The 11,592-nt window shown below is 52.1% G+C and overlaps 3 protein-coding genes across 3 annotated transcripts; all 3 read right to left on the minus strand.

Moving 5' to 3' along the window:
- Positions 1–512: 512 nt before the first annotated feature.
- On the minus strand, positions 513–1,913 carry UMAG_11338 (uncharacterized protein; the record flags this gene model as incomplete). Its single annotated transcript, XM_011389138.1, has 3 exons — positions 513–926; positions 1,010–1,245; positions 1,367–1,913. 3 exons carry the CDS (start codon positions 1,911–1,913, stop codon positions 513–515), a joined length of 1,197 nt encoding a protein of 398 aa, XP_011387440.1.
- Positions 1,914–2,855: 942 nt separating this feature from the next.
- UMAG_11339 (uncharacterized protein) lies at positions 2,856–4,931 on the minus strand (the record flags this gene model as incomplete). The annotated part of the gene is made up of 2 exons (XM_011389139.1): positions 2,856–4,438; positions 4,535–4,931. 2 exons carry the CDS (start codon positions 4,929–4,931, stop codon positions 2,856–2,858), a joined length of 1,980 nt encoding a protein of 659 aa, XP_011387441.1.
- A 2,084-nt stretch (positions 4,932–7,015) lies between these two features.
- On the minus strand, positions 7,016–11,029 carry UMAG_01431 (uncharacterized protein; the record flags this gene model as incomplete). The annotated part of the gene is made up of 1 exon (XM_011388998.1): positions 7,016–11,029. The coding sequence occupies one exon, from the start codon at positions 11,027–11,029 to the stop codon at positions 7,016–7,018; it is 4,014 nt and encodes a 1,337-aa protein (XP_011387300.1).
- Between the last annotated feature and the right edge of the window lie 563 nt (positions 11,030–11,592).

The following is an 11,592-nucleotide window of genomic DNA, read 5'->3' on the forward strand; positions in this document are numbered from 1 at the left end:
CGATAACGGGTGAAAAAGGTGGTGGTGAAACGATTTGCGTATCTGCGGCTGGATTTTCTTGGCGCGCTTCTATGCAGCGTTGACTAGCTAGATCGGGTTTTGCGCCGACCGTTCACGTTGTTGAACAAATCACACGTCTCTCATGTCTCGTATCCTCTCTCTCTCTCTCTCTCTCTCTCTCTCTCTCTCTCTTGTCTCCTTCTGATTGGTACATTCGCTGACTACATATGCTTCCAATTCGCCCTTGTCGGTCGCAAGGTCTGAAGAGAGTCTCTAGCGCGATGCACCAAGCCGGTCAATATACCGCAGCCACGCCGATCAATTGTGAATATCATTTGAAGCAAGGACGAAGCACGAAGGATCGTGGATGCTGTTCGGTCACATCCGATGCGTGTACATTTGCATGTTGGCTTCTATTGACTGAGCCGTTTCGATTGGCTGGATCCGACTCTGCCTTGGTTTGAGATTCGTGATTGCTTCTTTTGTCGTCCGCTGCAGAAGGCTCGTCTGCTCTACTGCCACAAATCATCAGTGCTGAGTCCGCGTCTGGTCCACATGTTGGTCGAATTGAGATCGATCGATCCGCTGTCGACCTCGACCAGCTCGCCCGCCATCGTCTGTCGAATCGCTCGATCGATTCCCAGAGAGACCTTGATGGCTGGTGGTGTTGGCTTGTACTCCTCCAGCTTCATCGCTTGGCCTTTGTTATCGATGAGAGCCAGAATGTTCTTGGCAGCCACCTCGGCCTGGTCCCACGCTGTATGTCCTGCATTGATCGCCCCAAACGCATCTGCAGCATCGCCAATCACAAAGATGCGCTCGTTAGCCGACAGCTGCAGTGTTGGCTCTACTTTGGCCATGCCCGAATCGTTCAACGATGACGCGCCCAGCAGCGATGTATTCGGCGTTTGACCAAGGCAGAACAACTGTTGAGCACCATCACCAAAGTTTAAGAACCAAAACTGTCAGCCTCTTGTTCACTGGCTTGTCCTCTGCGAACCCCACTTACGGTAAGATCACCTTGAAGCTCGCGTCCGTCAAGCAGCTTGAACCTTTTTTTATCCTCGCTCACCGTGCTCAGATCAACTCGGCTGCCAAGTGCAAGCTCAACTCCAAGCTCTTGTAGCCTTGCAGCCGTCTTCTCGTGCATCCATGGGTCGAATCGAGGCAGCAGCTGTGGACGAGAGTGGGTCAAAGTCACCTTTTTCGAGCTACCATAGGTAACGGCAATGTCAGTTGCCAATTCTAACCTCACCCAACAGATCGTGGTACAGTGGTGCGCCAAAAAAGTGCAATCGTATCTTGGTCAGCCTGGCACAGCCCCAGCATGGGAAAAATCAAAGAGCACGATCGATCCAATACTCACGGACACCCAACGCTCCACCGCCGACAATGACGATCGATTCGGCCTTTTCGATTCGATCCTGCGCATCTCTGAGCCATTTGACGCCCATCATTTTGCTGCCGTCGTGCGTGTTGACATGTTCGCTATTGCTCCATACATTGATCGGATCTGGAAGATGGCTGCCCAGCGCATACACGAGAAAGTCCCAGTGCAGCCACTGCACACCCGACTGCTTGTCATCAATCAGCTCGTAGGACACTCGGCGCTGCTCCTGGTCGAGTTCCAACACATTGGCATGCAAGAGCACGTGTTGATCTCGTCGATCCAGTGCGGGCTTGAACATGTTGGTGTAAGGGATGAACACTTTCTGCTCATGACCGCGCACCACGCTCATTCGTGGAAATGCATACAGATGGTTGGCATGAGTGTTGCGCTCCAATACGACAACGCGCCAGTCCTCTGGCAAGCTTGCGACGAGCACTTGGATGGCTCGATGCCCAGCGTAGGATGCTCCTAGAACCGCGATGGTCTTTTGTTGGTTAGACTTGAGGCTGAGATCGATCGTCATCGCGGCGAACGCTGCGAGCGCAACAAGGACGGTGATCAAGTACAAGATGGCGACGCTCCAAACTCGGGTGAAGAGATGCAAGGTAATGGACGCGGCAAAGATCTTCTGTGGCGGTGAACAAGGTAGGGGTAGTTTCAGTGAGAAGGAATCGTGAATGACCCCTTCTCGCTGACTACCCGGGCGCAGCCGCCACTCGACTAGACACTTGCCAACTCATTAGACGCCGCAAGAAGGGATCGACTCGTCACTCTGCGACTCTTGCGAGATGAACGAATTTTTTTGCGTCGCGCATGCGGCATAAGCGACTATGACTTGAACAGCGTGTATTGCGCTGCAACTGCAATCGTGAATTCGTCTCGCTCGGCTCTACGCTTGCTGCCAGGAAGCGCATCTTCGCAGCCAATCATGCCGCTTCGCTGCCCACGCTGAGTTTCAACCAGCACGCGGTCACACTCACAGACTCGTAGCCGACTTTAATCAGATAAACAATGTGAATAGCTTGGACAAAATAAAAATTAAACACGCAGCGAGTTGCTGGACACCCAGTTCCTGTTCGGCACAAGCCTCCCGTTCCCTAAATGCAAGCCAGCGCAACAGCATTCGGCTTTTTCACCACTCGCTTAACCTACTGTACCTCTGGACTCAAAACAGCAATCACGAATTACCCTTGCGTCTGAGAAGCCTGACGCCTCGACAGACGGTCAGAATGCCTGGTTGGTCCGATTTAGTTGCTAAAAATTCGCGGCACACAGCGCTGTTTGGCACAATCACCACTCGTTTCATACAGGCCAAGGGACTTTCATTGCGGACCAAAAAAAAAGTGAACTTTGTGCAACAATCGTCGCCCTTTTCCTTCACTTCGAGACCATCCCAAACCAAAAATTCTGATGTGCGTCCACAGACCAGAGGCGTAAGCGGAGCGCAAAGAAGCCAACGCGACCATTACCAGAGCCAAGAGAGCCTGGTACCCTTCGCATACTTGACATTCTTCCGGTTGATTTCGGCATTTGGGTTGTCCTCGGCACTCTCAATGACTCGTCCCGAGTTGTCGGTGCCGTCGACCGCGTTCTGCGTCTTTCCGAGGTAGTAGTTGGGCATCAGCAGACCGGCAAAAAGCGGGATGAAGGCCAGAACAAGAGCAACGATAAAGATGGGCTTCATCGTCTTGCTGAAAGCTTGATTGATCTGGTTGCGAAGTGGCGTGTTCCAGGGATACGATGTCTTGATAGTAGTAGGACTGTTGTAAGCCCTGCTCTGTTGGGCCGGCGTCAGGTTGGTAGCTGCAAGGTAGTCTGGGAGCGTGCCCGTCCAGATACCTGCGGCGATGGCAGAACCGATAGCACCGCCAAGACGAGTCCATAGAGCCAGCTGAGAGATGATCGAGGCCAGATCCTGATGCGGTACCGAGGCCTGCGAAGCGACACGAGTGCCGACGACTGAGCATGCACCGCCTAGAGAGTTGAGGATCTGTGACCACGCAACCACCATGGTGGTGAGGTTGCCGTTACGACCATACAAGTACAGTCCCATAGCGACAATTCGGATCACCAGACCACCGATCTGGAGGAACTTGTAGCGGTGGAAGATGCGCAGATAGAAGCCTGCTGCAAGACCGAACACCGAGAGTGCACACGTTGCGAGCGCGTTGACGACATAGCCCCAGTTTGCGGTTGACAGATTGGTACCGACGAGCACAAACGAGCCGTAGTAGGTAGATCGTGCGTTACCTCCCATAAAGTAGAAGATGTCGATAGTGACAGCGAGCAGGAAAGTTCGGTTGTACCACACTCGCTTGTTCATCACCGGGTGGCTGGCGAGCAGGATCTCCCAAGCAAGGAACATGCCAAGAATCACACCGCCGCAGACAAACATGGCGATGATTGAAGGGTTACGCCACTGCTTGTCGGCATCCTTGTAGATGCTGAAGGGAACGAGGAGCAGGGAGAACGACAATGCAAGCAGGAAAAGTCCAACGAGGTCCATCTCTTTGCAGAGCTGGACCAGGTTGGCGAAACGGTCCCGCAGAGAGTCTCGTTGAACCTTGACGGTTCCTTGCTCCTGCGCACGTCGCGTCTCGAGGCGACTGGAAGCAAACGACAGCTCGCCAGCCTTTTGAGCTTTGCGATCGACGTACATGAGCACCAGGATGATGGGCGCAACGCAGACCGGCGCCATGATGGCAAACATGCCATACCCCCATCGCCAGCCTTCAGGACGACCCGTGTTGAGTCGGGCTTGAATCAAGTTGCCGACCCAAGGAAGAACAATGAAGGGTGACGAGGTCAATGCCGTCACCACACCTCGCCACTCGAGAGGGCTCAAGTCAGCGACGACAATGTCGGTCACCAAGTCGAAACCTGCCTGGCCAACTTCGGTGATGATACGTCCCACAGCGAAGGCAGCGGGTGTCTGGGCCGAAGCGACGACAACAAAGCCAATCGTGTAGAAAACGGCAACCAAAAAGTAGGCAGTCTGACGCGAGAAAATATCGCAGATCTTAGCAATGAAAGGCTTGGATACTGCGTCTGTCGGGTTAAAAGGTCAAAAAAACAAGGGTCAACAGACATGCAACTTGATTGTAGCCAACCTGACCAAAACCGATCAAAGGGATGGGTACTTACTGAGGATGGCTTCGACCGTTGCAATAACACCGAAAAGCTTTGCATGGCTACCCAGAGTTCTGGTGGCGTACAGCTGGTAAGCGGCAGTGGTCGACTGGTCCAAAGCAAAGCAGATGGTAACTGCGGCCAAGCTCGCATAGACGGTGTACACAATCGGACTGTTGCGTGGAAAGATGCGGTAGAGCGCTTCGATACGTGTAACACCAGGCTGTTGGCCCTCACGTGCGCTCGAAGCGTCAGCATCACGCACAGCGCTCACTCGATCTTTCTTGTTCAACGAGGTGTTCCCGTGAGCAGAAACGGACTGGTCAGCTGCAACCTCGTCATCCTTGAACGGCGAGCTGTTCTCGGACGAGGAATCGCGACGCTCGGGTTGGTCTTGAGCTTGGTTCGACATGATGGCAGATGATTGGGGCCGCTACTACCAGTAAAGCGCCGTCTGCCGGAGGAAGGGAAGGAATTGACCGATGGAAAAAAAATCTAGGAAAGAAACAACGGGAGGTTGTTCGCAAAGTGGACTGTATATAAGTCCTCTCTTGAGCTAGCAAAAATTTGACCTTGAAGTGTTTAGTAAATCGTACACAAGCCTGAAAAAGCCGAATCAGCTGAACAAGATACCTTACACTACCATGCGGCGGCAAACTGTTCCGAGCCTCCTAAGTCTATCTAAGCGGTTCCTTGCAGCGAAACATGTCAAGGCCATCAAAACTCAAGTTCGTTGACAAGACTCTTTGGTAGATCAAACCTTGACGAATCAAGTGTCGAGTGTAGACTCGCGAAGAAGTAAACCTCCAACCATGCCGGCCATGCTGGAGAACGAGAAAGTTTAATTTTTTTCCCGCTAGTATAGCCTTCCAACCATGGTATCGATCGAAAAAATCCTTAGTTTGAGCGAGACAAAAGACGGATGAAAAAAATTGTCTCGGCATGTGGTACGCACCAACAGAGCCCTGAGGCTCGAATGTGCTCTGGCCCTTTTCCGGCACCAAGTCGGTTGAGCAAGAAAAGAGAGAGGTATGTGCCTGCATTCGGCTTGGGGAGAAAGCCAGTAAGAAGGTGAGCCTTAGTGAATCACATATGGGGCCACTCTTTTCTGATTGGACTCTCGAAGATTTGCATGACTGAAACAGTGCAGAGTAGCTTGAACAATGCAAATGGACAAGGTTTACCGAGATGGGTCGTCCCTCGGCGTCTTGCAAGGAGGAGGAACAATCCCGTTTTCATCCGATAAGCGTCAAGTCTGTCTTTCACCCACTCGCTTGCACCTAGCTGATATCGTAGGGCCATCACTCGATGGGAAGCTCTTAGTAGAGCCGAAGCGGCAACTCGTCGGTGTCCAACGCAAAAAAAGGAAGGCAAAATTCCACAGCGAGGTTTATCAGATAAAAGATGATGCGTGCACGAGAACAAAAAAGCAAGGCAGAATTGCAGAGCACCTTGCCGAGATATTTTTTGCCAAGCATAGATTGCACTCCTACCCATCCATCCACAGCCAAAGGCTGAAGTGTAGAACATTCTCCTAACTGCATTCTTTATTCGTGATTGTTGACGGACAAATCACCCTCAAGCTACAAGAACACGAAAAGAAAAGAAAAAAATCGAAAGCAATTTAATTTACGAAAGAGGCGTCAGAGATCACACCCAGGTTTGCTGCGTTCAGAATGCCTAGCGAGAATAAACGAGCCGATTCACGAATCACGAATCACGATTCACGATTCGTGTCTGGCTTTGGAACGACTCTCAAGAGGCCTTCTCAATGACTTTCTAGCGGGCGCAGTCGTGTTCACGTAGTATGCGATCAAGCTTTTCCGTTCGAAAAGACATGATCGGCTCCGACTGGTCTGGCCACTCCAAACCTGCCTGCAATGTTGATATAGAACTTGACCAGTTCACGCGGCGTCGCCATGCGGTGGTGTCAATTTCTGACGGCGAGAACTTCTTGGCGTCACGACAGGACTCTTCGACAGCCAATCATTTCATCCTAGGATCAACTCAAATTGTTCAAAGAGGCTAAGCGAAGTCGCATAAATTTCCCATTTTCTCCATTTCTGGGGGGGATTTCTTAAAGCAGTTAGTGGTAGCAACGAGAGGCGATGGCGCTGGTGACTTGAACAGAAGTCGACTTCTTTTTGTTCACACGCAGCTTGGCTTTTGGATGTTGTCTTCTGCCATGAATGAAAGGAATGGTTGATGGGTATCGACCGATACAAATGTTGCTAGACATTTTAGTTTGTGACTGTATGTTCGGTGCACGAGGAAGCACGGCTAAGGCGAATGAGAGGAAGCCAAAGCGTCTGGCTACTGGTTGACGTGAAAAAAAAACATCTCTCTCTCTCTCTCTGAAGAGACAGCTCTAATTCCCATTCCTAGCAGACAGAATGACAAACACACATGACTGAAGCAGTTAGATCAACCTTCCGTATTTTGAATTATCAAGACATTGTGGTCCACAACAGAGTCATCGAGGGTCACCAGCCGCGCTTATTTCCATTCACCATCCTGGTAACGAATGTTGGCACTGTCACAGAGCGCTCTGAAGGCACCCTTCTCTTTGGCCCATAATTCTGCTGGAGATCCGATCTCGACGATAACTCCCTTGTCCAGCACGCAAACCCTATCCGAGTGCAAGATGGTCTGGATTCGGTGTGCAACGGTCAAGGTAGTGATACCATCAAACTCGTTTCGGAGCACTTCCTGGATCTGCACGTCGGTCTCCTGATCAATGCTAGCAGTAGCCTCGTCTAGAATCACGATTCGAGTCTTGCGTACCATCGCCCTAGCCAGAGATATGAGCGAGCGTTGACCTGCGGACAGATTGCCACCTTCTTCGGTGATAGTCATGTCGAGTGAGAGGTCGGTCAGGCTAGTGCGTTGGAGTGCATCGTGCAAAGTGGCATCCTCGTGCTGGTCGAGCGGGTCGAGATTGTATCGCAAAGTACCACTGTAGATCACAGCATCTTGTGGAATAAGAGAGAGCGAGCTGCGCAGACGATGCAATCCCATGCTAGCGATATCAATGCCGTCAATGGTGATTGTGCCCGCGCTCAACTCGAGCGTACGTAGAAGGGTGGTGACCAGGGTACTCTTGCCCGCTCCCGTTCGTCCACAGAATGCGATCTTCTCGCCGGGTGCAATGTGAAGATCCAACTTGTCTAGCACGTTGCGTTCCGAAGAGCCGTACTTGGCTTCGACGCCTTCGAAGCGAATCTCGCCTCGTTCCGGCCACTCTCTCGCCTCCAATGCATCGTCGACTTGAGGAATGTGATACGGCTTTTCCTGTTCGATGTGATTCGCATAGTGCAAAACACGCTCGACGGCACTCATGTTGTTCTCGAGCTCGGCAGCATGACGGATCATCCAGCCAAAGATACTCTGTGCAGTGAGGATGTAGGAGAGCGCAACACCCGTCTCTCCTGGGCTAATGTCGAAACGAGACGCAACTACCAAGATTGCCACCGACAAGATCAACAGAGAACCGAGGAAGTCTAGTCGGACCGAAAGCCAGCGCTGGCAGGTCTGAGCAAGCCAGTACGCACGGTTCTGCTTGTCGATGCGACGACAATTCTCAGCGATGAACGCGTCAACATTCCCAAACGCTCGGATGGTTACCAAGCCGTGCAAAGACTCGCTGAAGTGCTCGTGCATGTTTGAACGGAGGCCCGCATCGATACGACGCAGCTCGCGCGCCGTTGAACGGTAGTAGGCAGCGATCCAGAAGTACAGCACCAGAATAACAGCGACTGGAATCAAAAAGTAAGGTGTCAAGATCGCGATCAGGACGATCGAGCCGATAACTTGAACAATTGTACCGATGAGCGTGCGCATTGCTTCGCCGATAATGTTGTCGAGCGTATCCATGTCCTTGCTAAAACGATGCGTGATGCGACCCTGCGGTGTGGTGTCAAAGAATGAGAAGGGAGCGTGGAGCACACGCTGCAAAGCACGGTGATGCAGAGTGGTCGCCGACTTGATGGTGAAGGTAGAGAATATGACACCCATACTGAGCAATCCGAGCGACTGGGTGATGCCGAACACGGCGTAAATGCCCATGTAAACTCCTTGCTGCAAGCCAAAGTGTCCGTTCTGCCACCAAAGAAGCCATACGGGAGACATGATGGTCGACCCCTGGAAGACCAGCACGGCTACCAAGAAAAGCGGGAGGAGAATTGAGAGAGGTGCAGCATTGAGGTATGAGAGATAAGTGGTTCGTGAGACCGAACCACTGAACCGCTCTTCGTCCTGCATCAGAGCTTTACTCTTGGCTTGAGCAGGAGGTGCCACTAGATCTTTCTTCTCGGTTTTGTTGGTCACACCTTCAGCATTGCTTGTGTCCTTGCTTTCGGCGTTGACCGTGGTGGTCGTGCTTTCAGACGCTTCGCTGTTGCGATTGCTTGCTGAGCCTGCATCGAGGATCGACTCTGCCGTTTCTTGAATTTCGTCAATGGGATGCTTGCTAGGTTCCTTCTTTTCCTCTTCGAAATGGTCCTTAGTGTGCGTCAAAAGAAGCTCGGCGACGCGCCCTTTGCTTTCGACAAGCTCGGCATACGTGCCCTGTTCTGTGATACGACCTTCTTCCATATGTACAATCCAGTCACACGAGCGAAGGACATTGAGAGAATGCGTCACCAACAACCGGGTCTTTCCAGCCATCGCATCACCTGCGATAACGTTGGCGAAGATGTCGGCCCCGACACGTGCGTCGAGTGCAGAGAGGCAGTCGTCCAGCAGCACAATCTCGCTGTTGTGATAAAGCGCTCGAGCAATGTTAAGACGCTGTTTCTGGCCTCCAGAGAGCGAGACGCCTTTCTCTCCAACAATAGTCTGATCGCCATCGGCCAACGTATCCAAGTCCGGGAGCAAGCAGCATACTTCGAGTACGTAGCGATAGCGCTCCGGGTCGAACGCATTGCCAAAGACAATGTTGTTGCGGATCGTAGTGCTCTGTATCCATGCGGTTTGGGCACACACAGCTGTGGAGCCCGAGAGTGTCACTTTGCCTGCAATCTGACGCATTTCGCCTGCCAAAGCCGAAATAAGAGAGCTCTTGCCGCTGCCGACGCCACCTACGATAGCGCATAGTGTTCCGCGAGGGACCGTAAGGTTGAGAGAGTCGAGGGTTGAGGCTCGGTCAACTGGCGTTTCCTTCTCGTTCGAAGGACTATCCTGACCCTTCTTCTCGTTGACGGGTTTGGCCGTGTCTGCTGCTTGAGCGGTCTCCCAGGTGAAGCTGGCGTCTTCAAGCTGGATGCCGTTTGTGGCGCTGCAATCTCGGATGATCTGATCCCGCTGAATCTCGGCATCAAAGACCTTTTCGATGCGGTCGGCGGCGTTCTTTGCGTCCACGATTGCATTCCAAGCGATCGGCAAGAATTGCAGCGGTGTACGGAGCAAGGTGAAGAACGAGAGCGAGGAGAACAGAATAGCAGCATCCAGCTCATTACCGACGAGCGCGTAGGTGACAAAGCTAAGGACGGTGGCAATGGTCGGCGTAGCGAAAGCCAATGCAAGGTTGAGAGAGCGCAGATACAGGCGGACTCGATGAAAAGACATTTCCTTGCGACGTAGCTCTGCAATACGAACCGAGTAAGGCTCCTCCCACGCAAACTGCTTGACAACACGGATACCTCCTACCACTTCGTTAACTGCTTTGTTGCGCTTGTCGGTCCAAACCATGCTCTTCTTGCGAAGTGCAAAGAGACGTTTTGTGATGGCAGTCTGTATAGGGCTCATGAGAACCAAGACCGCAATTCCCGGTAGCGCACTATAGGAAAGACTCCAAATCAATAGCGCCACACAGATGATGATCTGCACCGCGCTCGTCCAGGCCATATGGAAGAATTGACCAGCATAGTCGATACGAGTCGCGTCGGCACTGATGAGAGTCACAAGTTTGCTGACTCCGAGACCGCCCACCGTCCTTGCTCGTGTCGAGAGGTTCATGCCTCGTTGGAAGATGGCTTGAATTAGCGCACCACGAAGGATAATGCCGGTACCGAAGCCACGATTGAATGCATGCACGTTGAGAAAGACACACAGCGCCTGTACCAGGAACAAACCGATAGCAAGACCGACCCCGCTTCCCAGGTTAGGAGCTTGGTCGCGATCACCACGGAGATTGTATGAATCTCTACCAAAGTTGATGAGAGCTCGAACGAGAAGTGGACTTGTGATGGTACCCACGTCAGCCAAAAGCTTGAGCAAGCCTCCGATCCAGAAGTAGCGAAACACAATGTCGTTCATTGCCCACATGAGCGGAGGAATCTTGGCTGGCTTGTCTGTTTTGTTGGGATTTGCCTCCACATAGTCCTGTCGCTGTTTGCGCCTCTTCTCGAGTGCTGCCAGAAGCTGAGAGCCAAGATGTTCCGAACAACGATGTGGCTGAAGGAGATAGAGATCGTCCTTCTCCATTGGTCTCGTGTATCCAGCGGTAAGGATGGGATCGATCCAGGCAAACCAGCAGAGTGAGAACCAGTTGGCGCTAGCTTCTGGCGTCATTTTTGCATTGGGATGCTCAGGGTCGAGCGCCGAGATAATGGGACGCACACGTGTGCTGAGAAAGGGAACCTTTTTCCACCAAGCTCGCGGCTCCCAAGGCTGCACTGTGAGCTGCAAGGTCTGAGCCTGCTCTGGATCGTCCGAAGCCGGAGGCTTGCCTTTTTCGCCACCGATCGTCATCTTGGCAGTTGAGACAGGATGAGCTAGTCGATATCGACCGTTTAGCGATCGTGATGTGGTGGAATATTACCTGGCACGGTTAGAATCGATGCTTGCGGATGGTGGAAAGGGAACAAGATCGAATTCTGACGTAGGTGACCGAGTCGATGGCACTCTGAATTTTGAAGCTGACTCGAGCGTCTGTTGGAATTGATCTTTGGTAGATGCCGTTACGAAGACGGTCAAGACTAAGTGGTCGTGAGTGTTGCGACTTTTTCCTCACAAAAAAAGTCGATTTCGTGATTGCGCGGCGTAGCAAAAATGTCGTTCACAGCTCACAAACCAAACAAAACATGAGAAAACACAAGTCTTAATTAATTGCCTTTACCTCCCTTGACTGCACA

The sequence above is a fragment of the Mycosarcoma maydis genome, chromosome 2 (assembly GCF_000328475.2).
Source record: "Mycosarcoma maydis chromosome 2, whole genome shotgun sequence".
Classification (NCBI taxonomy): domain Eukaryota; kingdom Fungi; phylum Basidiomycota; class Ustilaginomycetes; order Ustilaginales; genus Mycosarcoma; species Mycosarcoma maydis.